Source organism: Echeneis naucrates, chromosome 9 (assembly GCF_900963305.1).
Source record: "Echeneis naucrates chromosome 9, fEcheNa1.1, whole genome shotgun sequence".
NCBI lineage: Eukaryota > Metazoa > Chordata > Actinopteri > Carangiformes > Echeneidae > Echeneis > Echeneis naucrates.
Window position 1 is genome coordinate 24,194,793 of NC_042519.1, and position 26,028 is coordinate 24,220,820.

A 26,028-nucleotide genomic window follows, 5' to 3' on the forward strand; every position below is an offset into this window, starting at 1 on the left:
AGATACCAGATCTGAGTCCTGGATCTGACCTGTTCTTGACTCTCTCCTGATTGGGCGGTCCAGTCTGTCAGTCACACAGTAGCCCCACCCCCTAACCCCTCCCCTCCTTCCTGGTCTGTTTCCCTCTAAATGGAGCTTCATTTAAAAAACGAACATCATGTTGAAACTAGATTGAGACCAGAAACTAACAAGTTGCTGGTTAGCTTGAAGCTCCAAGTCTTCCTGCTCATTAATCCATCCAACGCTCAGAGCTGCTGATCGATCCCACAGGTCAGGAGGCGTGTGTGTGTGTGTGTGTGTGTGATTATAGTAATGTCTTAATGACAGATGACATCACACCGTCAGTCAGACCATCTGCTCTGAGAACATGAATAAATGATACATCCCACTACTGATGTTGGGACATGAGAAGATAGTGATGACAGAGATAAGAACACAGTCAGTCAGAAAGAATGAGCCTGTTTATTAGCCCTCATGTTAATCATCATCATCATCATCATCATCATCATCTTCATCTTCCTCTCCCTCGGCCACTGACAGTCTGGTGGCTCAGGGTTCACTCAGCTGATCCGAATCTAATAGAAAATCTGCAGGTTACAGTCAGGACAAAAGTCCATTAGAAAAACAACAGAAACCATGAAACCAAAAAGCCCCGCCCCTTCAGTACCAGGGGCCGGACAAGGAAGAGCTAAACCGAAGGGGACCGGTGACGGTGGGTCGGTTCTGGTCCTGGATCAGCGGGAGGCTCTGTGTGACCCCCTGCTGAGTCCAGATCCAGATCTAGACTCAAGGTCCCAGACCACTCCGGAGGTTTTTAACAACTTTGGGGGCTACAGCTCTGCTCGCCGCTGAGCCACCACGCCACCAAGAGGCGGGGCTCTTCGACACGCCTGTGACATCACACTAATCACATGGTCCGATTACAGGCGTGTGGAAAAGCGTCGGCCGACCTGCTGCCGTGGAGGCGTCCGGACCGGGACAGACAACAGACAGTCAGCCTAGCAGTCTTGAGATCATAACACACGCAGCTTCTCTCAGGGGTGACGCACAATGTGGGAATCAAACAACAAAGAGAGCACCGCCAAGTGGAGACACACAAACTGAATATTCAGAACTGGATTAACAGATTTAAATAGACCCCTGAACAGGAGAACTCATCATCATCACCATCACACATTCAAGCAGCACAACAACCGACTCAATATTCAACTCGACAACAGCCAGATCCCCCTGTGGTCCAACACGCACCCAGCTAACACACAAACGCACACCGGACAGGTGAAAACACAACGCTAATAAACGTATAGACAAGGCTGGAATCACACCTGCAAAACACACAAACGTCTGTGAAGTTACACTATGAGGCAGACTCACATCAGCAGAGGTCAACAAGCCGATCAGTAGACAGTCGAGACGCACAACCAACCAAAACACACACACAGGTTAAGGCTGGAATAATATCTACAAATACACACATGTATAAATGTCTCTGTAAAGTTAAACAAAAAGCTGTTAAAGGTCACTGGGTCGAGTTGTGATACTTTGAATAACACAACTTCAAGACGAAATTGATCCAGAAGAGAAACAACACAACACTTTTACATCTGTACAAGTAGAAAAAAGCCAGAAACAAAAACTGTGCATGTTTAGGAAGTAAAATCCAGTCTTAACACACAAACAGACACACACTGTGACTACAAAGTTAAGGCTGGAATAAAACTTCTACAAAAATACACCAACATCTGAATTCATGAAAACGTCCAAATATAAATAGAATCAGATGAAAAGCAAACTTTGATGTTCATAAAAATATAGAAATGGCAGCAACGTTCAATTGATGTTATCAAAAGTCCCCCAAATCTTAAAACGCCTCATTCATCCAATGAAACTCAAAAACACTACCGAAGAATCAGAAATAAACCAATCAACGGTTCACTTTAGCAAACAAACATTCAGCCACAACACACTCAGCGTTTGCTAAGCTAGCTAGCTATCGAGGTAATAACCTCATGTTGGCAGTTTGGGAGAGTTAGCCTGAGCCGCTAGCTGCACAGGATAAAAGCTGCTAAATGTATATTAACACTGTAGCTAACTAGCTAACATTAATTTACTTGTGTTAACTTGTGTTTATCATTTAGTTTGTTTTTAGCCAAAAGGCCGACATACATTAATGATAACCTGCTGCATTGTAGCCATCTAATTACCGCAGATGAACAGACATGAAATTGAATCATAGAGATTTGGAAGATTCTGATCAAAAAACTGTTCAATTCAACAGAACTAATTGGCTTTTGAGCTTTGCGAGAGGAAACGCGTTATCTTTGGGTTTTGTGGCGTTTTAAGAAACAAAATGATGGAAAAAATATTTTCACAATTTCCTGATCAGATGAATTGATAATTAAAATAACTGCCGGTTGCTCTTGCTGCGCTTAGTCAGAATTATGATGCCGATGTGAATGTCCTCACTTCGCCATTCACTAACAGCTAACCTAGTGCACATCGAGCTAACGGATACAGATCCAAGCTAGCACACACAAACACACAACCAAAAATATTACACACGTGTTCAGTAGAAAATATCAACTGTTAAGTTTTAAACACTCCTTCTGCTGAGACGTCTGCCACTTTAACATCCACTTCAGCTAACACACAACCGAGCCACCAAGCTAACACACAACATGTACCCAATGCACAGCTAGCAAACATTCATCCCGGCTAACGCACAGCTGAGGTAACACACACCCTTCTGCTACAGAACATTGTTTTGCTAAATGTCACATTTAGCCAGAATCAATAACTTCATAGTTCAGCAACAAACAAATGGCTGAAGTAGAAATGCAGAACTAAGTTACAACAATAATTAAGTTTCACTGTGTAAGAAAATAGAATTTCTCCCGCTCTTTGTATGAAAGTTGAAGCGGGAAATGTGTTGTCGGCTGGAGGTTCGATCCCTGGCAGACACAGAGTGTTTGACCACAGAGAGATCTGGCTTTAGACAACGCAATATAAATCGTCATTTATTCATCATTACATCATAAAAACTAAAGAATCACTATAGAGATACAGGAATTAGAACTATCATCAAACCAAAAGGAAAACAATAAACGCGTCATTGCACCTCCAAGATGGCGACTAAACAGGTAAAATTAGATCAAAAAGAAACAGACCCAGCGAGCACAGATTTAGTACAAAAACAGTTTGTCTCTGACGGTAAAACATGACATTTCCATCCGGTGCTATTAAAATAGTTCTATGCCAAAAAAAAAAAAAAAAAAAGTAACCGAGAGTCAACACACACAATCTGACGCATGCTTTAAAACATTATCATCAACAAAATAATATCTGATTCTCTTACTCAAGACTGCTAAGCCTTATACCGTTTTCTTATTGGAAAATAAAACTAGACAAAATATAGATTATATTGGATTTTGTTTTTGTTCAAAGCCACACTGATACATCTTTAAGTTCAAGTTTGATAAAAAATAAAACAAAAAGAAAAACCAGGTCTACACGGAGGAGAGACCAGAGGCTAGTCCAAAAACATCTGCCCGACAAAATATCAACTTTGTAAGGTTAAAAAACAGAAAGAAAAGAGTTCGTGATTTTTCAGTTAATCCTTAGTTTTTCTCTACAAAAGGAAGGAGGAAGCGGTGGAGCGTTGCTAGGAAACCCCGATTTCGGTTGCCGTCGACGACCATCCGAGGCCTTCACTGGTGAGGGAGGAGCCTCTAGTGATCCTAAAATATGGGCAGGAAATGACATCATCAGTCAAAGACAGAACGGGCAAGACCACACAGAGACCAGCAGGACTCTGCGATCCAGATGGCTTGGTCTTATGTGCTCTCATTCTATCGTCCTGTCCTGATGGCATCAAACACATGCAACTCGTTCAGAGATTTGCAGACAGGAAGCAGCGAACACAGAGATGGATTATTGAATCAACTGATCAAAGGTAATATGTTAACCACTGAAAAAAAACTGTAGACTCTTTGACCTGGTCCACGGCACTCCTCAGTCTGCAACTCACCTGGACCAGGAGCATCCTGGAACCTGTTCTAGGGGCCTGGTGGTCTGTTACCTGGATCTGGGCGGGGTTCCACAGGTAGGGCTGCTGTCTGTAGTATTCTGCTAACGCTGCAGTGTAATCCGGAACCGAACTCTGAGACGACTGACCTACAAACAGGAACCCAACGGCACACACATCAGTGACACACACTCAGAGCCCTCATCTGGTCTGACCTGAGCTTGGTAGATCCTGGACCACGGAAGGACCAGACCAGAGGAGCCAGTTTCTTCAGGAACTGCTCCTGGTGTAACCTATTTAGGCTAATGTACTAACAGGCACAACAGCTAAACAATTCAGGTGGTCTGTGGTCTGGTCTGTACCTGGTCTGTGGTCTAGTCTGTACCTGGTCAGGTGGTCTGTGGTCTGGTCTGTACCTGGTCTGTGGTCTAGTCTGTACCTGGTCAGGTGGTCTGTGGTCTAGTCTGTACCTGGTCAGGTGGTCTGTGGTCTGGTCTGTACCTGGTCTGTGGTCTAGTCTGTACCTGGTCAGGTGGTCTGTGGTCTAGTCTGTACCTGGTCAGGTGGTCTGTGGTCTGGTTTGTACCTGGTCTGTGGTCTGGTCTGTACCTGGCCAGGTGGTCAGGTGGTCTGTGGTCTGGTCTGTACCTGGTCAGGTGGTCACGTGGTCACGTGGTCTGGTCTGTACCTGGTCTGTGGTCTAGTCTGTACCTGGTCAGGTGGTCTGTGGTCTGGTCTGTACCTGGTCAGGTGGTCTGTGGTCTGGTGTGTACCTGGTCAGGTGGTCTGTGGTCTGGTCTGTACCTGGTCAGATGGTAAAGTGTAACGTACTCTGTTTCTTGTAGTAATCCTCCCAGGCCTTACTATAGTCCGTCATCAAGCTCTGAGGCTGGTTCTGCTGACCTGCGCGTGCACACACACACACACACACACACACACACACACACAGAGTGACAGTCAACATTTGCATGTGTTCATTCTAACCCTACAGTACATGTGTGAGTCGTCACTACACAACACAGCTGTTACATTTCCTTCTTTCCTGTTGTGATGTCACTGTGTCAGGAGTGAAATCATCACACAGGCACATCTCAGTCCTCCTCACCAACTCACAACAGGGTTGTTGTCTCTTCTTGTGTGTTCAAGTTCAATTTGTGTGTCTAACATCACAAAACTCAACGAGTGTGTGTGTGTGTGTGACTTGCCTATCTTCTTATAGTACTGCTCCCATGCTTTAGAGTAGTCCATCTGTCCTGTCTGTGCCATATTGTGACCTACACACACAGACACACACACATAAACACACAAAGAGAGTCTTTAATACTGGACTCAACAAAAACCAGTGTGTGTTTATGTGTGTGTGTGTGCGCGCACTGAGCAGTAACTGCCTTACTGTAAAACACAACAAATGTGCTGCTACACAACAGGGACAAAGTGTACTTCATCACTGGATGACCATCAGCTCAACCTAGACGAAGATTTAAACACTCCAACCAGTACGCCATCCAGACCGGACCACGTTCACCGGTCCAGAAGAAACCTGGATCCTTCATCAGCCTGCTGCCTGTGTGTGTTTGTGTGTGTGTGTGTGTGTGTGTGTGTACCAGGGTCTTGTTGTCCAGGGTTCTGCCAGCTGGTCTGATAGGTGTTTCCCCAAACTCCAGTCAGGAAGGTCTGACCACTGCCACAGCTGCACACAATACACACACACACACACACAGTCAGCATTACAGTCATACAACAGTCTGACTACTGATAGGCTGGTGTGTAGTCCAGGTGTGATCAGGACTGAACTGGTCGTGACTCAGCCCACCAACCAGCCGATCAGGAGTCAGAATGAAGACGTGCAGATAAAAACATACGATGAGAGAGAGGACGTGTGTGTGTCTTACTTCTGGTGCGTAGCGGGGCCCTGGCTGAAGGGACTGAAGCCAAATCCTCCATTACTAATAATACCTGAACCCTGTGGGGGGGAGACGGAGCTTTATTTCTCTGGGTGGGGCATTAACTCACACAGAGGGCGTCACAGTGAGGTGCGTTTGCTTTACACACCCCGATCTTGTCGTCTATGAGCTGGCGGGCGAGGTCCATCTGCTGGGCCGTCCCCCGGATGGTAAAGACCCGGGTGTTGGGGTCGGTGGAGGGGGGGGGGTTCCTCTGCAGCTCCACATGAGCTCCAGACTGCTGGTTAATACTCTTAATGGTTTCCCCACCTGCGTCAGCGCGCGCACACACACACACACACACACACACACACACACACACACACACACACACACAATCACACACACACACACACACACACACACACACACACACACACACTTTTGTTAGTTAATTCACTGTATCACTGAAGAAGAGGAGGAATGAAGTCCTGAAATATCTAATAATAACAGGAAGTCAATCTCTGGTTGGTAGTCCTCGGTCACCAACTTTTGGTCAAACATTGTGTCTGTTTTTTGTCACCATTATTTTTTAATAGGACACTGTAGAGAGACAGGAAATGGGACAAAGAGAGGAGGAACAATATGAAGAAAAGAGTCCAGTTGGCTGGGAATCGAACCGGGGACTCATCTGCTCGAGGACTTCTTAAAAGAAAGTATTGTCTTTATTGTCAATGTACAAACAGTGCAGCTGTCTCCAACAGTGTTTAATGTGAATCTGTGATTTCTACCTGCTCTAATGCTGTTGAATTAAATTTGTGTTCAACTGAGAACAACACACATACACACACACTCACTTCCATTCATTGTGGACACACTAATCCTCATCAGAACCTCAGAAAGAACACCGCCTCATTTTGGCCCCTATCAGGACGGAGTACCGGAAAGAAGTAAATACAAACTCTCTCTCTCACACGCATTCACGTGCACACACACAAAGAGGCCATATGGTGTCTAAACACCGGGTACTTGACATCTTTTTTGTAACGCTGCTTTTATTTTGGAAGCTGCTGCTTGACCCTCTTGACCTCCAACACACACACACACAGAGACACACTCTCTCTAACCGACAGACACAGACACACACACACAGTGAATGGAGCAAATGGACTGGTGGAGGTGGGGCTCTGGGCTCAGGCTGCAGAATGTTCACTGAAGATGCACCTGATGATCTTTATATCTGACTCATTATTTTAATTCAGTGTCAGTTTCCACCAATCACAGAGCAGGTGGTGATGTGACCTCACAGCTCCACCGAGTTGAGACTCCAGGGGATGAACTATCTGAAGCTCAGAGGACCAACCCCATAATAAGGTGGCTGTGAATATACTGTCAGTGTGTGTGCTCTGTGCAGTCAGCACTTCCTCCAGTTTATCACCAGACTGAAACCCGTCCCCTCCTACCTTTACCGATGACCAGGCCACACTTGTCAGCAGGGATTGTGTAAGTCACTTCCTGTAGGGGACCAGGTGAGCCCATAGTCCAATCACCACGACCTCTGACCCTCCCGCCCCGGAGGGCCGAGCCGAAACCGTCACGCTCCTACAAACAGAATCAGAGGAAGTGTTTCAGCAGCCTGCACAGCCCTGTAGTGTGTGTGTGTGTGTGTGTGTGTGTCTGTGAGTTACCTGTGCAGTCTGGATGAGCTCATTGATGAGGTGGACTGCGTGTTGACAGCGGTCCGGCTGTCCGATCACCATGGCAACCCGCTCTGGACTAATGCCATCATCTGAGGACAGACGTTTGAAAGGTTAACAGAGCTTCTTAAACTGGATCTCACAGTCTGAACTGAGTCAAACAATTTAAACTGAATTAGATTATAGTTTCATTAATGGACCAGTGTGGATTATAAACGGCTTCACTGGTTTTAACTTAATCTGGATCACACCAGCAACGATGATATGGATATGAACTAAAACAAGATTTAAACCATATTGAGGTTAACAAACAAATTCTATTCTGGATTACATTGGTATAAAGAGATTTAATTTAATCTGGATTATACAGGTAGTAACAGACCTGCTTTAAACTGGATTCGGACTCCTGCATCGTTCTGGATCTTCTTGATCATTTCTCCATTTCTGCCGATCACAATACCAACAGCAAACCTGGGAACTGGAACCTGGAGAGAGGGAGGGACCTTTAAATACTGACTGTGTGTGTTTGTGTGTGTGTGTGTGTGTGTGTGTCTCTCATACGTCCAGGCTGGTTCCTCCCAGTCGGGCGCTGAAGTCGTTGCGTCCAGACCTGAAGTCTCCGTCCTTCTCCCGGATCACTTCCAACACCAGCTCCCTCGCTGCCTGGAGGAAGAAACAGATGAGCTGTGTGTGACTGTGTGCGCTCTCAGGTTCTCATCTGGTCTATGTTCTGATTTGTTCGGGTTCTTGTTTTTAGGTCACGTGGTTCTGGTTTTGATTTTTTGGGTCCTAATCTGGTGAACTTCTGGATCAGTACCTGAACTTTGTATGGGTCTCCAGAAATACGAAGAGGTTTATCAGCTCCTGTTGGCATCGGGCCATCCTGGATCATCATCATCTTTACTCCAGCTCGCTCCTAGCACACACACACACACACACACACACACACACACACACACACACACACACACACACACACACACACACACACACACACACACACACACACACACACACACACAGGTCAGACAGGTGAGACCTCAACAATTGTTTCTCTGCTGAGGTGTCTCAGGTTTTCTGTACCTGCAGCTGCTTAATGGTGTCTCCTCCTCGACCAATCACCAGCCCCACCTTACTGGCCGGGATCAGCATTTCCTGCACTGAGGCCCCGCCCTCCCCATCGCCATGGAAACCTGGCCCGTTTCTACAACGGTCTACGATCTGGACCAGCAAACGTTTCGCCTGCCTGTAAACACAAACGTGAAATCAGCGTGTGTGCACACACATACAGGTGGAGCTCAGGAGCAGGTGAAGGTGAGAGTGATGTGACGGGTTGTTTGAAAACCTACTCAATGCTCTCTGGGGTTCCCGTCAGAGAACATGGCCGCTCCATCAGACCGCCGCTGTCTGCACACACAAAATGTTACACAGCTGAGTCTACAGCACATCAACGTGTCACCTTCACACTGATCAGCATTAAAACAACGGACATATCAGAGAAGCTGGGCCTGACCCGCTCAAATGGATCTGAGGATGGTCAAAGATCAGAGAGGTGACACTGCAAAATGTATAATGGGCCATGCCCACTCAAATGCAATTTATACAAGGCTCCACCCACTCAGCCAGTTTTTTATATCACCCCCTCTTATTTGGGCGGATTCCAACAGGAGCTACTTTCATACCAGACTCGGTCTGAATCTGTGTCCCCGTGCTCACCAGCAGCAATCTGGATCTTGCAGCCAGACTCCAACTGGATCCTGGTGATCTGTTCTCCTCCTCTGCCAATGACTGGAGAAGAAGGAGGAGTCAGATCATCATCATCATCATCATCATCATCATCATCAGCGCTCCATCAGGTTAAAGGTCCTAACAGGCTCCTGACCATGAGAGAGTGGAAGCTGCTACACTGCTAACGTTAGCATCAACAGCTACTCAGTTATGGTGCTTAATTTTATAGCAGCTTATAAATCATCTGGTTTGCCAGCAGAACTGAACACACACATTACAGGGGTGAGGACTGGATCACTGTCCTGGTTCAGACCTGTTTTCATCAGTTCAGCTGCAGTTAAAAACTAAAACCTGGCAAGACCATGAACCCCTCAGAGGCCGGACCAGCAGGACCACCTGAAAGGTCAGAGGTTGTACTTACTGAAGCCCACCATCCTGTCGGGGACCTTGTAATCTTCTGTGATTACTCTGCTGCAACACAAATACAAAGACACACACATTAATATCAGGTCACACAGAAGACCCACAATGTGTGTGTCAATAAGTGATTATGTTGATGTGGACTGTAGGAGGTCAGATCTATAACACTTATCCACTGTCACACTTCCACACACACACACTGATGTCTATTTGCAAAGGAGAGTATGAAGCTGCGTGTGTGTAAATCAATATATACTGCTGGCTGTACCTTTGATGTCCCATGGCTGCTAGCTGGTTACCTACTGAGAGACAGAGGCAGAGATTAGACATGAGCTCTGACTAATGCTAAGCTAACAGGGAGTGCGCTGAGGACCTGCTTCTGTTTTACAGCTGCAGCTGCATCCAGCGTTAATCTTTGACCTATGACCTCACTTCCTGCACAGAGAAAAGGTGGAGGCTCACACCTAATGAGGACATTGGAAAGATTTATCTGGGGAAACACGTCAATAAGGAAAAATTCTATGTGTTTGTAATGTCCTTGTTTTCTGAGCCACCACCTTCCATTACTGCAAGTTTTCACTGACCTATGTAAGTGAAAAAGACAGACGTGAAAGTGTGTGCACTTCAGTAAAAACGGTAAATATGGGAGTTTGCTTAAAACTGAAGAATTATGACAAAGTGAAAGTAAACGTAAACATAGGGACAGTAAAGTGTTCTTGATCATCAGCAAGTAGTTTTATGACTGATGGAAGGTTTTCCACCATCTCTGAAAATGTGTATGAATAGATTTTTGCTTAAGTGCATCAACAAAGTGTTTTAACATGAAGCTGTTTTGTCCTAATGAATCAACTGAAAGCTTCTAATTGAGTCTTATTATTATAATCAAATGGATGATGTGTATTAAAAAATGTTGCTGGCAGTGATGGGGGGTTATACATTTCCGAGATAAGGATAAATTAGTCACAGATGGGAGATCTGTCATTCAGTTCAAGGTCAGAGCTTCCAGGGAAATGTATACACTTCTATTGTACAAATATTCCGAATCCATCTGCATATCTATGTGCCAGCAGTAAATATAAAGTCATTACCGGAGATCAAGACCAATTCAACATTCTCTCCTCAAACAAAGCATGAATTATCTTTCAGATGCAGCGACACAGGAAGCTGTTAGCTGCTTTTACAAAAGCTGTTGGTTCAGCACCTTTAAATGAGATCAGGCTGAATATGGAGGTTTCCAAACATCAGGATATGAATTGTTTGTCCCTTTAGAGCTTTCAGCCTTAGAGACCTTGAGTCTGATGGAGCCACAGACTGTAAAGTTGAAACAAAGTCAAACCACCCAGTTGAATGCTTTAATCTTGAACACCTTCAGCAGGTACACATCTGAGGAAAGAATTAATGTCTTAGATAAAACATTTGACTGTCTTTTAGTTCAAAGCATCCTACAGGTCCAGGTCCATGCAGTCTAAAGGTGTCAATGTCTGTAATTTAAGGGAGGTTAAGTTCATATTAAAGTTCAGGTGAAAAGGATGTAGAAGGTTCTATAATGTTCTGACTCAAGACAGAAAGGGATCTGGATCAGGTTTCAAGTTCTCGGGCTGGTGGCAGCTGTGGAGTGTAAAAGTTCTAGTTCAGGCTGAAAATTACAGCTGAAGTAAAAAAAATATTAAGGTTTAGGTGAGAATTCTGTGGCTGGATGTGTCCGTCTTACCTCCGTCCTCTCCGGGTCGTTTCTGGTTGGCGTAGTACAGCGAGGGCTCCACACTTCCTGAAGAGCTGTTGAGGTGAGACATGGCATCTCCACCCATTTTTCCCACCATCTGAAACACAAATCAGGACAAGGTCAAGTCCCAAACTGGCACCAGTGAGTCTACAGTAAAATTTCAGATTGAAAAACAACAATGTCAAGCTCCACTTTAGGATCAACGTTTTTCGTGTGCAATTCTTCGGTTCAGTCCCAGGTTGATGGGAAAAGGTCCCAAACCACAGGAATCAAGCCTCACATTAGGAGCAGCTAATCCAAAATCAAGTCCACATTTAAGACCAATGAATCCAGCGGAACTAGAGGTGGACTAATGCCCAGTCCCAACACACCCCCTACCCCAGAGTACAAACAGGGTTTACATATGAAAATAAAATAATGCGGATTAAAATTTACATGAACCGTAGCCTCCATGTTGCTGCTGGGACTATGCAGTCGCTTGCGTGCCTGAACGTAAACTACACAGTGACATAGCAAGTGTCGTCCCCATTCCTAGGGAAGATTACAAAGCCCTACCCCTTGTGGCTTCCTTTTGAGGGCTAGGGGTAGTGAGTAGGGTGAACATTGGGATTGGGTCCAAGCCTCCCAGGTCAGCTTCCAGATCCGACCGACAAGTCTGAAATAAACTCTCCAGTTGACACCAACAAGACGAAAGTCAGTTCCCTGAGACTGATTTAAGTAAGACAGCAGACCACATCAAGACAAACGAGACCAAAACAGTACGTCCAGACTGGATGACGATGAAAGCAGCAGGTTGGTGTCACAGTGAAAGAGGACAGTTACAGTCAGAGTTGAATGTTGTTGCTATTGTTCAGCTCAGTTCTCCTGTTCTCAATCAGGAACCTTCCTAATAAGGTTCCTGTCGTGGCTGCAGACAGACGGAGACATGCTGTCCAGTCTGATAATATGAATGATACACACACAGTGCTCAATATTTAAATATAAAACGTCCACAATGTTCAAGAGAGATCAAACAAGTTACATTTATTTTTCCTGATAAATGTATCATTTGAAAAATATCTCCACGCAGTAATGATGAAAAATCAGCTCCAAAGCCTCTAATGCTCTAAATATCTGATTGTCTTTATTCTGTCAACACAATAAACTCTCAAACACACAGGACTGATCCAGAGACTCTGACAGCTAGGCCTCTGATTGGCTGTGACATCACCCACCGGAGCCAATAGGAGCGTCCGATGTAGAGATGTGACTCATCTATGGGCTCCATTTTTTAGTTAGTTCTTGTTTTCTGAGCTTCTCTCCGAGACTGAACTCAGACAGAATCAGTGTCTGAATATGGGGAGACTTTAAAAATGAAAAACACAAAGAGATGAAAAGCAGAAAAAGGATCAATGATTTGTGAAAAAAGAGGAATAGTTGGGGATTACTTTTCTATTGATTACGCTAATCGATGATCACTGGATCACAGACAATAACAATACACAACTGAATCAGATGATTGACAACAGCTACAAGTTCTGCTCTCAACTGCCTTAAATTCAAGCTGTCTGATTCTCAGCCAGCTGATGGCACAGATTCACGTCTTCAGTGGTTCGTCCTCTGAAGGACACCAGATTCCTGATCCTCTCTGACAGCACAGTCTGTCTGCTCTGTCTATTCAGTCTACAGCTCTACAGCCCGTTCACTGCTATTAGCTTTTAGCTGCAAGCTGACCTTACCTTGACTGCAGCGCTAACTACAACACACACACACACACAACCTTGAATGTCTTCATAATAAAGCAGCAGAGAAGTGCAGTGGTAGAACCAGTGAGAAACCTGCTGCTCTGACTAAACACAGGACTGAATCAGTGTTCACACCTGTTTACACCTGTTAACACATGACTCAGCTACTGTCCAAACAGCTATATGGTCTACAGGTAGCCCTCCATCTGGTCTCTGATCCTAAACCAGGTCCAGGTACTACATCAATCCAGTTAAAGTCTCACAGGCCTCAGTCCTCAGAGAACCCCTCACAGTCTGGACTCAGAAACTGAACCTTAAAACAAGCCGTCAGGACTTCTGACACTTTGTGATGTCACAACAAAACAGAGACAGCCCTCAGCCATCTCCCCAAGCCCCGCCCACAAGGAGCCAGCATCCAACAAAAAAGGATTTGATCTCTGGTTTGACAAACAAATTGCTCAGGGGCAGACTTTGTTATATCCCATCATGCCCTGGGGCAAGAAGGAAACTTCTGATTTTGTGTGAAGAGGGGTCACTGCTGGAGCTGAATCGAGTTCTACATGACTAACATCGGGGTCCAAGAGGATCTGGTCTGCACAGATGTAGATCCTCACAAGGCATGTGCCTCGGTGTGTCTATTTTGTATATGTGTATTAGTGTGTAGGTGTTTTGTGTGTGTGTTGCTCAGTGACCTGATGTCTAAACAGCCATCATAAAATCAGTCAGAAAATGTACGACTGAAACCAACAGCCTTTAATAAATGACAGCATGATGAATAACAATAATAATAATCATAATAATAATTATTATTATACAACTAAATATTATTTGTTTAAAAACAAATTCTCACAACGGGTCACATCATTTAGCCTGAGCTTTCTAGTCCTCCTGGTCAAAGGTCCACAGACACACGACCACCACAAAGGGACACCGTCAGACGACCTGCCCAGCGTCAGTCGTTTTCAATGATGAAATAACTGAGTTCTGTGTCTGACACCAGCTTACCTGAGACCCTCCATCCGTTCCATCCTGTCTGTCTGCCTGTCTGTCTGTCTGTTTGTCTCCATTGCTCCCCCCCTTCTCTCTCTCTCTCTCCCTCCCTCCCTCCCTCCCTCCCTCACCCTCTCTCTCACTCTCCCACCCCTCCCCCCTTCTCTCTCTCCCTCCTCCCCCTTCTCTCTCTCTCTGCCCCCCCACCCCTTCTCTCTCCTTCCCTCACCCCATCCTCTCTCCCTTCTTCCCCCCTTCTCTCTCTCTCTCTCTCCCTCCCTCCCTCCCTCCCTCACCCCATCCTCTCTCTCTCTCTCACCCCCCCTCCCTCCTCTCTCTCCCTTCCTCCCCCCTTCTCTCTCCCCCCCCACCCCTTCTCTCTCCCCCCCATCCTCTCTCTTTCTCTCTCCCTTCCTCCCCCCTTCTCTCTCTCTCTCTCTCCCTCCCTCCCTCCCCCCATCCTCTCTCTCTCCCTCCCTTCCTCCCCCCCTCCTCTATTTCTCTCTCCCTCCTCCCCCCTTCCTCGCTCACCCCATCCTCTCTCTCTCTCTCTCCCTCCCTCCTCTCTCCCTCCCCCCCTCCTCTCTCTCTCTCTCCCTCCCTCTCTCTCTCTCTCACCCCCCATCCTCTCTCTCTCCCTCCCTCCCCCCCTCCTCTCTCCCCCATAGGATCAGACACACCTCCCAGCTGTATATGGTCTCGGTCTGTTATATAACTGCAGCCTACTTTCTAACCAACTTACAGTAAACAGCAGCCTATTGGGAGGGGGGGGGGGGGGTCCAACTCACATTAACTGGTGCTAAACGGATGAGACTTTAAACACAGTCTGGTTGTCCCCCCCCCCCCCCCGGCCCGTGGAGGACAGCCGGTGGGGGCTGAAGTCCTCGCCGTGTCCACCGTGTCTCTGTCCCGCAGCCCAACAGGTTGTCTCGGCCGCCTCAGTGACACGTGTGGCCAAACTTCTATCCCGCTCCCACCCCACCCCCCCCCCCACCCCGGTCCCGCTGCGCTCCCTCCGGCTGACAGCTCCACAAAGTGTCCCTAAACTGACTCCCGGACCGTGTCAGCCCGGAATAAGTCGGCACAGGCGGCCACAAGTCCAACTCCGAGCCGCTTTCCGAGCTAGTTAGCATGCTAGTCTGTTTGTGAGTGAGTGTTGACGGAGCATAAGTTCGGAGCAGCAGCAGCACAACACGGGAGAAATCGAATAAAAGTGCTTTGGCTCGATCTAAACGGCCCGGTTCGGCCCGGAACGGGTGCGTGCCGAGCCCCGGTGGAGTTGTTACCTGCCGGGCCCTCTGTAAAACATCGGCCAGGCCGTCTGACTTCAGCCCCGGCTGGTTCATCGAGGCCTGTCCCTGCACCAGCTCCGCCATCATAGCGCCACTAGCTAGCCGTTAGCCGTTAGCAGTTAGCCGGATTAGCTCGGCTGCTAGCTGAGCTGAAGCGCCGTCAGAGAGCGGAACACGACAGAGTCTCACTCCGCCGACTATCACTAAGCAGTCCGGGAGTAAAGTCCGCACCTCCGCACCACCCCTGTTAGTCAGAAGACAGTTTATTTATAATTAAGTTAAGAAAAAACTAATTTACCTGTTAAAGCCCAGGAGGTAAAAGCATGCAAGTGTGTCTGAAATAAATATTTAATGTCTCTGAAGTAAAATAAGAATGGAGAACATCTCCTGGAAAAAACGCCTGAACTATCTAACCAGAATATAAACATGTAGTTTTGGATAATATATTAAGCTACGTGTCTTATAATAAATCAATAACGTCTAAAACTGCTCTGTCACCATGGTTACAGTTGTGTTTCTTTGTGTTGTTTAGTTCAGTGTTGATTCAATTTTTGTATTTTGTTGCTTTGATAAAATTGTTTGTTTTTTAAAAACTTCTTGCCATTAAAGCGGCTGAGTTAGATTCCTGATGTCTGATTTCTCAGACAGAGTGGTTGGTTTTCCCGGAGATGATCTCTGCTACTGCTCAGCTGTTAGCGACTTGCTGCTCTGTTTCCGCTTCCGCGTTCAGTCACGTGCTTCAGCCAGCTCCACAGGTGGAGAGCAGAGTGAAGTTTAATAATAATAATAAGAAGAAGAAGAAAAGGAGTGTTTGGATTAGTTGCAGGAAGAATCAGCTGATCTGTCACTGACTCCTCTGAGGTTACTGTGATGTTTACCTCTGTGACCTCTGACCTTTGACCTCAGTAAATCCCCTGTAGAAGAAACCTCCTTTCTGTTAAACTGAAAATAACCGAAATAACATATTAACATAAATCCATCTTTGTTAGTCAGAAATAATTGGCAGTACATAAAAAAAAACATTGTGTTACATTCATATTTCCGTTAAAATTAGAGGAACATCTGAATTTAAATATAAGATTATTTTTTATGCATGAATAAGTCTGAATAGATCAAAGGTTTAAACAGTTGACCTTTACTGTTTGTATTATCTTGATATTTCGTCTTCTGTTTAATTATTGTGTATATCAGCAGGATCACTCTGTGCTTGTGTGTCCAATCTAGAAGTGTTGTCGAAAATTGTAGACATGTCGCTCAATTCAAGCAAGTTCACAGGTGTTTGATGATGATCACATATTACGGCTATGATGTTGATTTACTTTTCACATCTGTATCTACTCTGCAACATAGAACAGGGAAGGAAAAACAAAGCTGTTTACGCTAAAGAAAAGAAACAAAGGGACTGACGTGTAGCTACAAAAGGCCAGGTAGACCGACGGCTCAAACTGAAGGGATGGAGAGAAAAGTTACTTCGTAACTTGTTTGTCTGTTCCTTAGCAACCACCATACAGCAGCCAGGAGGACCTACCTTTTCTTGTATTTATTAAAAAATTTGGAAAAAATGTGTCTGTGTGTAAATGACAGCAACCCGGAAACGGAAAAGCAGTAGAAGATGGATGGATGGATGGGTCGATGGATGTAAATGAAACATCCATCAACAGCTCGCTTCAGTCAGTGGAATGCATTTCTGATATCACATGAGGGGGTCGTCAGCCAGAACACCTCTTCTGTCATATAATACACAGATTCCACAGCCACAGTGTCCTGACTGGGACATTCGCGTTATTACTGTTATTAACAGAATGTCCACTCATTTACCAAATATTTAGTGTTTTGTCACACTTTCCTCAAAGAAATTAATTTAATAAAGTCTGAAAATTTTTGTTATCGCCCTCAGCTGCTGGGACAGACGAGATTGGTTCGGCCGCCTTGAGTCAGCATCAAGAATGGCATCCTAAAGGTCAAAGGTCATCGCACTGTCAGCAGGTGGAGGAAAAGTTTGACACGAGTCAATATCAGCATACCTGACCCAGATAACCTGAGGTGACCTCTGATCTTCCCTCATTCACACACACCTGGTGGTGTCACACGGTCAAGTGATCCCTCCACCTGAGCTGAACTGAACCAACGACTCTGAAATAAATGTGCTATAGCTTATAGAACAACTGGAATAATGACATCATCATCATCAGTATAGTTGATCTCTATAGTGAATATACGCTATCCCCCACCTGAAACTCCTTTATTTTTACGGTATTACGGTTTGACAAAGTTTTGCTGATTAGCTGATGATGAAGTGAAAACTAGTTCATTTATTTCTCCATTTCAAGCTCTGCTTTCCTTCACTGAGGCACAGAGAGAGAGAGGAGCTCCACATGGTCCAACAAACAGGGCTCCAATTAAGGGACACACACACACACACACAAACACACACTCTCTCTATAGTGGGTCTTTAATGCCACTTAAGGCTGTTAGTGTTTCCTGTTGACGTCCAACAACAGCCTCTTCACAAGCCATCATTTTCCACTCTGCAGACCTCTTTACACACACACACACACACACACACACACACCCAGATGGCTGAGTGCAATCAAACATGGTCAGATGTATCACAATGGTCTATATTAATAATAATCTATAAACTATTGTATATTATTGAAAAAAATAATCTTCTTTCGATCATCGTCATCATCATTGTGTGCGTGGTTTGTTTATTGTTTATCAGCAGGATGAAGATGATGATGTTACACTGATGAAGAGTCAGAGTCAGAACCACCCTCAGTTCACTGCAGTTGGACTGACTCAGAAACACAAATTATTCTGAGTTCACATTTAGACAAGCCTCTCAGTTCACGGACCATTTGACACTAATACTCACTCGTCTTTACCGCCCCCCCACCCAGCTTTCTCTCACTGGGCGGCCAAGCCCCCCCCTTCATTCAGTCTTCAGTTACTGACTCTGTCATCACTGAACCCTCCTACAGTCTGTTCCCAGCATGCATCTGGGCAAGACAGGTAGTGTCATGTCCCCTCGGTCAGCCCAGCAGCGACAGACAGAGAGACGTGGACAATCAGATATTTGGAGCTGATGTTTCATCAGCAGAACTCCTGATCAGATAACGATAGAAACTTCAGATCAGCTCCAGAACGACCAAACACATGAGAGGAACTTTTCTGTTAAAAAGAAGGAAACATTCAGAGTGTTTTAAAATAGTAAGTTCAAAAGAAAAACCTAGAGGTGTCTCTGGGGGGGTTCATCTGAGTTCATCCTCCTCTTCCTCATCTTCAACCTTGGCTGAATTGTCGTCGTGCTGACATCATCTGACATCGTCACGTTACCATGTCAACGCTTTGATGACCCCCCCGCCGTCAGACTGTTGGATTATTCTTTTTCTGTTCATGTCGTCTTTCTGTTTTGAAACTGCTGAAAGATTCAGATCTTCACAATTTTCGTCATCCTCCCTGAAGGTCCTTCAGGTCCGGTGTTTCAGCCTGGACCTGCAGGACCTGCCTCACCTGGTCTTCAGTCAAAACAGGTCCTTTAATGCAGTTGAATCCAGACACCCCCAGGGGGTTGGGTCCTGGTCCTGGTCCAGACTGAGTCCAGGTATTAGAGGTAGTATTCCTGGAGCTCATTATCATATAATTACAGTGAGCTGTTGAACGTCGGGGGGGGGGGGGTCCACATACTTCTGTCCACATTCTGCAGCAGAGCGGGGGGAGGGAGGGATGCAGACAGACAGGTGAGGGGGGCTGTATTACTGCAGGCTGCTGCTTTTAGACGACTCATTACTGTGCCCCCCCGCTGACTGAATCCATTACACATTAGAGCGGCGGGACACGCCCCCTCATCGCAGCACATCTAAATGTATGGAGCCGACTTCCTCCTGCATCACCTGCTCCACTGAGCGCGCTCAGTACAGCTCACTCTGAGCACACACCAAGCACTGGTCCCCCTAAGACCGACCTGGTCCCCCACAGACCGAGCTGGTCCCCCACAGACCGAGCTGGTGTCCCACAGACCGAGCTGGTCCCCCTAAGACCGACCTGGTCCCCCACAGACCGAGCTGGTCCCCACAGACCGAGCTGGTGTCCCACAGACCGAGCTGGTCCCCCACAGACCGAGCTGGTCCACCACAGACCGAGCTGGTCCCCCACAGACCGAACAGGTCCCCCGCAGACCGAGCTGGTCCCCCACAGACCAAGCTGGTCCCCCACAGACCGAACAGGTCCCCCGCAGACCGACCTGGTCCCCCACAGACCGAGCTGGTCCCCCACAGACCGACCTGGTCCCCCACAGACCGAGCTGGTCCCCCACAGTCCAAGCTGGTCCCCCACAGACCGAGCTGGTCCCCCACAGACCGAGCTGGTCCCCCACAGTCCAAGCTGGTCCCCCACAGACTGACCTGGTCCCCCACAGACTGACCTGGTCCCCCACAGACTGACCTGGTCCCCCACAGACCGAGCTGGTCCCCCACAGACCGAGCTGGTCCCCCACAGTCCAAGCTGGTCCCCCACAGACCGAACAGGTCCCCCGCAGACCGACCTGGTCCCCCACAGACCGAGCTGGTCCCCCACAGACCGACCTGGTCCCCCACAGACCGAGCTGGTCCCCCACAGTCCAAGCTGGTCCCCCACAGACCGAGCTGGTCCCCCACAGACCGAGCTGGTCCCCCACAGGTCCAAGCTGGTCCCCCACAGACTGACCTGGTCCCCCACAGACTGACCTGGTCCCCCACAGACTGACCTGGTCCCCCACAGACCGAGCTGGTCCCCCACAGACCGAGCTGGTCCCCCACAGTCCAAGCTGGTCCCCCACAGACTTACCTGGTCCCCCACAGACCGAGCTGGTCCACCACAGACTGGCCTGGTCCACCACAGACCGAGCTGGTCCCCCACAGACTGAACAGGTCCCCCACAGACCAAGATGGTCCCCCACAGTCCAAGCTGGTCCCCCACAGTCCAAGCTGGTCCCCCACAGACCGACCTGGTCCCCCACAGACCGAGCTGGTCCCCCACAGTCCAAGCTGGTCCCCCACAGAGTGAGCTGGTCCACCACAGACCGAGCTGGTCCACCACAGACTGATCTGCTCCCCCAGAGACTGTCCCCCAAAGACCGACCTGGTCCACAGGTTCCTCGTGGTGTTCCTCACTTCATTTCCTGTAACCTTCACTACGAAGAGACACAGGTGCGACAAAAACACAGATATTAAAACAAAACAAACACACAACAGAAGCTGTAAATCAGACTGTTCATGAAAATACAACATTAATGTGAGAAGATGACTGAGACACATTTTGTTGTGTTGTGTGGATGAAGTTTATCTTGCAGTGAAATTGTGTTTTTGGGCAGATGAGGATGAGGAGGATGAAGAATCTGTCTGAATACAAACAGCCTGATTTCTTCTTCTCGCAGTGATATTAAAGTCTGAACCTCCTGCTGAGTTGACTCTTCCAATCTTCTCTGCTGCTGATCGTCTGTCAGATAACAACAACAACAAATACACTATTAGAGTCCAGACGGACAGATAGACAGGTCTCAGTCTGTCACTCACACACTTCATCTTTCTCAAGTTTTAATCTAATTATAAAGTATTTTGGGGGGGCTCTTTGTGTCTCAGTAGGCTGGGTGCCGGGGGGGTCGCTGACAAAGCCCCCTGTCCAAAAACATTTAGTCCGATGTTTGGGTGTCATTTAAAGGTGCTGGGGGGGTCATGAAAACGGCGAAGGGGGCAGCAGATGGATTCCAGATTAGCCCACCCGTCAGCGCCCATTCTCCACACTCCTGCCTTTCTTCTCCCACAAAAGTTTCTCTCTTGTTTCCTGAGACCCCCCCCCCAACTCCAATCACCCCACTGACCCCCTCCTTCCCCCGTCACCTCCCTAAGCCTCTTTTATTGCTCATTTCAGCGCAATGAAGACGAGGCAGCGCCTCCTCAGCCAGAAAGCAGCTATAATGAATTCATTGGCTGTAAAGGCCTTGATCCTCCATCGCCCCCCCACCTCCACCGGGGGAGGGGCACTATTGTTTAGGAGTATATAGGCTTGTCTATTACCTGCACACACACACTCTTATACACACAGCCGCTGAAAAGAGCCATTTGTTGCAAAAGAACCATTTCATAGAAACAACCCTCCCTCTAACCCCCCATTACACACACACAGACACACACACTGACACACACACGCACACAGTTACAAAGCACTACAACAGTAACAGAAGGTGGTGAGTCTGCAACAAAGACAGGCCATGAAATTCAATTAGCCGATTTTGAATGTGTATGTCTGTGTGTGTGTGCGTGCGTGTGTGTGCGTTCACTCAGTAGGTCTGTATCACTTCTTCCTTTAACTGCCTCACATCAATACTTATCTGATGGCTGAGAGTTTCTCTCTGATGTATAATAATAACAACAACAACAATAATAATAGATTGGATGCTCTCTGTATGGAAACACCTTCGACGTCGTTACCTCACATGATATCTGGACGTTTGAATCATTTCTGGTTCCTGATGACTTTTCAATGATGAGGATGATGATGATGAAGGCGGTTAAAGGTCAATAGTTTATTTATATTTATCTAAACAGACTCAGGTCAAAGAAAATCTTCTTGATTTTTAAGTTTATGTTAGCATCATTGGTGCCTGCAATACAGATAGATTTCCTTTACAGGAGCGTTTTTTCTAGCAGCTAATGCTAATGTTAGCAATGAAACGTCATTCAGGAAGGAAAATTCTTTCTCTGCTCAAGTTAGCATGCTAAAAAGGTGATCCCTGTCTGTCTCCTCACCGTCACTTCCTGTCCATCATGTCTAATGTTGTGAACGCAACAATGTTATTGTTAGATACGTAGCATTAATAAGACACGCAAATAAAAATTGTATGAAGATCACAATAAAAACTGTACACACTCACACACTAACTGGTACATAATTGACTCACAGGTTTTTCAGACAGATGATCAGCTATTACACCTTGACCTCTAATGGACATCAACACAATACACACTCATCAGTCAAAACTAACACACACTCCTCTCCTCTGAGGCCACAGCTGTGGGAGTTCTTGCAAACAGATGGACACATTTTTATGGTCACACACTCACACAGGACAAAGAGCAGCTGGTAGTTGGTACCTGCTGCAGCAATGTTCCTGATGGAGGAGGAGGATGAAAACCTTCTGATTCTCTGACCTTTATGACCTTTATGACCTTAAGTGACCTTGAATGCACTAATTTTTCAAAGACTAACAGCTTAAAAGTCATTTTCCTATAGACTTCAATACTATCTGACTTCTTTTAGCCAGTGGAGGGAATGAACAATAACTAAGGCTATTCAGACCAGAGTTCAGCTCCCTCTGGCCCCTCAGTGTGGCCCCTCTCATCATGTTTATTAAATGATTTAAGAATTAATTTATTGAGATGAAATTAAATGAGTTTTGTTTGGTTCAGCATGTCCTTGTGTTTGTTTGTTTGTTTGTGTGTTTGTGTCTCCTCAGCTCTTTGTGTTGTGTCTTTTGTTTGTGCTGCAGCTGATGAAAATGTTGGGCTTTTTGTGTGTTTCTGCTGAAAAGACCCTGAACACCAACGCCCTCCTCCGTCCCCTTCTAATCAGCCAGAGTCTCACTGTTTACTGTCTGTCTCTCTGTCTGTCTGCCCCTCTCTGTCTCTCTCTCTGTCGCTCTCTCTGCCTGGCTGTCTCTCTCACTCTCTCTCTCTCTCTCTGTCTGTCTGCCCCTCTCTGTCTCTCTCTCTGTCGCTCTCTCTGCCTGGCTGTCTCTCTCACTCTCTCTCTCTCTCTCTGTCTGTCTGTCTCTCTGTCTGTCTCTCTCTCTCTCTCTCTCTCTCTGTCTCTCTCTCTGCCTGTCTCTCTCTGTCTGTCTGGCTCTCTCTCTCTCTCTCTCTGTCTCTCTCTCTGTCTGTCTCTCTCTCTCTCTCTCTCTGTCTCTCTCTCTGCCTGTCTCTCTCTCTGCCTGGCTGTCTCTCTGTTTTTTAATCATAAACATGTTTTGATGGTTGAATCTGTTTTTGTTTTTTGTTGCAGAATCAAAACATGAAAACACGTCTTTCAAAAATAATGAGTGTGTTTGTGTTTGTCTGACTCTCTTTGTGACGCACACTAAAGACACACAAAGAGCTGAGGATGTGTATAACCTTAGTGTTTCGTCTCTTCTGTTGTTGTCCTCCAGGTGTTCAGATGCTTTGTCAACATAAACAGATGTTGTGTCTCCTGAGGTGTGAGAGCACATACAACACTACTATACAAACCTACAGGATCACACATACACACAGTGGTGTGTGATGAGGAACACTCACCTGCTGACACTCTGTGAGCTCAGTGTTTGGTCTCCTCCAGCTGGAGACGGAAGTGCAGGTCAGGAGGAAATGTGTTCGATTCCCACATTATTTCCATTCTCAATGACAGTTTGTTGTTGTTGTGGTAACCATGACAATGGAGACTGTCAGTTCAGGAAGTATGGGTTCCTCATCATCTCCGGACACCGCAGCCTGTGAGGGCCAATTCTGGTCAAGTTGAAAACGAAGGCATGGCTGTCATAACTATGGAAACGGAAGCCTCTGGACCACCGTCAGTCCAGTCTGCGTGATGACTGCTGTAACCATGACAACAGCGTCTTAGCGATGACTCCTCCTCTGGTCTGAGTGTGAGTCCACCCTGACGGACCCTAGTCCAGACTGACTTGGTCTCATTGGGTTTCAATGTTCTGTCACGCAGGAATCGAACACAGTTCTTCTGTGTCGTAGTCCATCCACCTGAGAGAGAGAGCGAGACATAGACACACAGCAGTAATTTAACTCTGTGGGGTTCAAGCCGCCTTTTAAATGACACAGTAATGAATTCACACACCGATCCATTAGAGACTGACTGAGACACACACACACACACACACACACACACACACACACACAGAGCGTAGCTGTGGGGTTGGATTTGTCTCTCGGGTCAATTAGCAGCTAATTGTTGGACAAGTGTTCATGTTTGATTGGATAATTATCAATTAGAGCAGAGAGGACAGGAAGTGATGTAACACTGACCCTACAGGTACACAACAAGCACACACTAAATACACACCAAGTACACACCAACACCAGGTACCCCCTCTCTGCAGTGTGTTAATTGCAGGGTAGCAGTGGAGGGCGCGCTGGATTTGCAGTGCAGGGCGTCTAGGAGGAGTCAACCTGTCATTTAGCTCTCTGGCTCTGGGCTGAGACCGGCAGGGAAGCTGAAGATTTTCCCAGCATGCCGTGGGCCAGAGTGGACTGAGCCTCGCCACAGTGGGCGCCTAATGGCATCACGCACACACACACACAGTAGTACTTCACAGTAGGCCTTAATGACAGCTGCCTTTTAATACTGAACTGTGTGTGTGTGTGTGAACGGCGGGGTACTTGTCAGGCTGAAGGGGGATAATTTTGTGTGTGAATGTGAATGAAGTCTTTGTGAGCAGCAGCCCGTCAGCTGACAGCTCCACACAGGAAACACTCAGAACGGTGAATTACACCTTTCTCACACCAGAAAAGAACCTGCTGCACTTGCCGCCGCCCTGAACGCCACATTCTGCATGGTCTGCACTGGACTGCTACAGTGGGGGGGGTCAACTTCCTGTGGCCTCCCTCACATGGTCAGCGTGTTGGAGGAGGAGGAGATAGAAGCTGCTCACACGTGATGGATCTATTAGTTTGGTATTGATCTGCTTGACTTTAGTCTAAATACAACATCAGAATTATTGATCCTTCAGGAACCGATCGATGGGAACAAACCTCAGACAGACTGTGTGAAGAACCTGAGACAGGAGCCATTTAATCATCAACAGATCATATGCTCCTCCTCCTCTCCTCTCCTCCTCTTGCTCACTCTACTCTGTCTTCATTTTATTCTTGGTTGGAAAAAGCTTTTATACCTGATAGGTGCGTGTGTGTAATTAGCCTGTAGTTTCTACCCACTGAGTGTCTAAATGCTTCATAATGTCAGTCTGTCAGTCAGAGGAGGAAGGAAAGGAGGAGAGGAGAGGAGGGGAGAGGAGGAAGAGGAGGAGGGGAGGAGGAGGGGAGGAGGGGAGAGGAGAGGAGGAGAGAGGAGAGGAGGGGAGGAGGGGAGGAGGAAGAGCAGGAGGGGAGAGGAGGAAGAGGAGGAGGGGAGGAGGAAAGGAGAGGAGAGGAGGAGAGAGGAGAGGAGGAAGGAAAGGAGGAGAGGAGAGGAGGGGAGAGGAGGAAGAGGAGGAGGGGAGGAGGAGGGGAGGGGGGGAGAGGAGAGGAGGAGGAGAGGAGGAAAGGAGAGGAGAGGAGGAGAGAGGAGAGGAGGAGAGAGGAGAGGAGGGGAGGAGGAAAGGAGAGGAGAGGAGGGGAGGAGAGAGGAGAGGAGGGGAGAGGAGGAAAGGAGAGGAGAGGAGGGGAGGAGAGGAGAGGAGGGGAGAGGAGGAGGGGAGGAGGGGAGAGGAGAGGAGGAGAGAGGAGAGGAGGAGAGGAGGGGAGGAGGAGGACAGGAAGAAAGGAGAGGAGAGGAGGGGAGGAGGAGAGGGGAGGAGAGGAGGG

The 26,028-nt window shown here is 47.1% G+C and overlaps 1 protein-coding gene across 3 annotated transcripts; it reads right to left on the reverse strand.

Annotated features, from left to right (window-relative positions):
* Positions 1-442: 442 nt before the first annotated feature.
* On the reverse strand, positions 443-15,586 carry LOC115048295 (far upstream element-binding protein 3-like). 3 transcript variants are annotated; one of them, XM_029509656.1, is made up of 19 exons: positions 15,476-15,586; positions 11,464-11,572; positions 10,021-10,054; positions 9,754-9,800; positions 9,321-9,392; positions 8,954-9,011; positions 8,688-8,850; positions 8,422-8,520; positions 8,166-8,267; positions 7,987-8,089; positions 7,596-7,696; positions 7,371-7,509; positions 6,077-6,237; positions 5,917-5,987; positions 5,629-5,714; positions 5,230-5,298; positions 4,856-4,927; positions 4,079-4,173; positions 443-3,737 (listed from the first exon to the last, which is right to left on the reverse strand). In XM_029509656.1, exons 1-19 carry the CDS (start codon positions 15,566-15,568, stop codon positions 3,729-3,731), a joined length of 1,683 nt encoding a protein of 560 aa, XP_029365516.1. In that variant the 5' UTR covers positions 15,569-15,586; the 3' UTR covers positions 443-3,728. The 3 variants fall into 3 exon arrangements, with proteins under 3 accessions (XP_029365516.1, XP_029365515.1, XP_029365517.1); XM_029509655.1 differs by having other exon boundaries at positions 9,754-9,803; XM_029509657.1 differs by lacking the exon at positions 5,230-5,298 and having other exon boundaries at positions 9,754-9,803.
* Between the last annotated feature and the right edge of the window lie 10,442 nt (positions 15,587-26,028).

Excerpts from the sequence above, each read along its gene's own strand:
- LOC115048295 (XM_029509655.1), bottom strand. The coding sequence starts at position 15,568 with ATGATGGCGGAGCTGGTGCAGGGACAGGCCTCGATGAACCAGCCGGGG. Across the intron at positions 10,055-11,463 it reads ACGACCCGGAGAGGACGGAG|TAGGTAACCAGCTAGCAGCC; the intron begins GTAAGACGGACA and ends TCTGTCTCTCAG. Across the intron at positions 4,174-4,855 it reads GGATTACTACAAGAAACAGA|GTCAGTCGTCTCAGAGTTCG; the intron begins GTACGTTACACT and ends TCCTGTTTGTAG.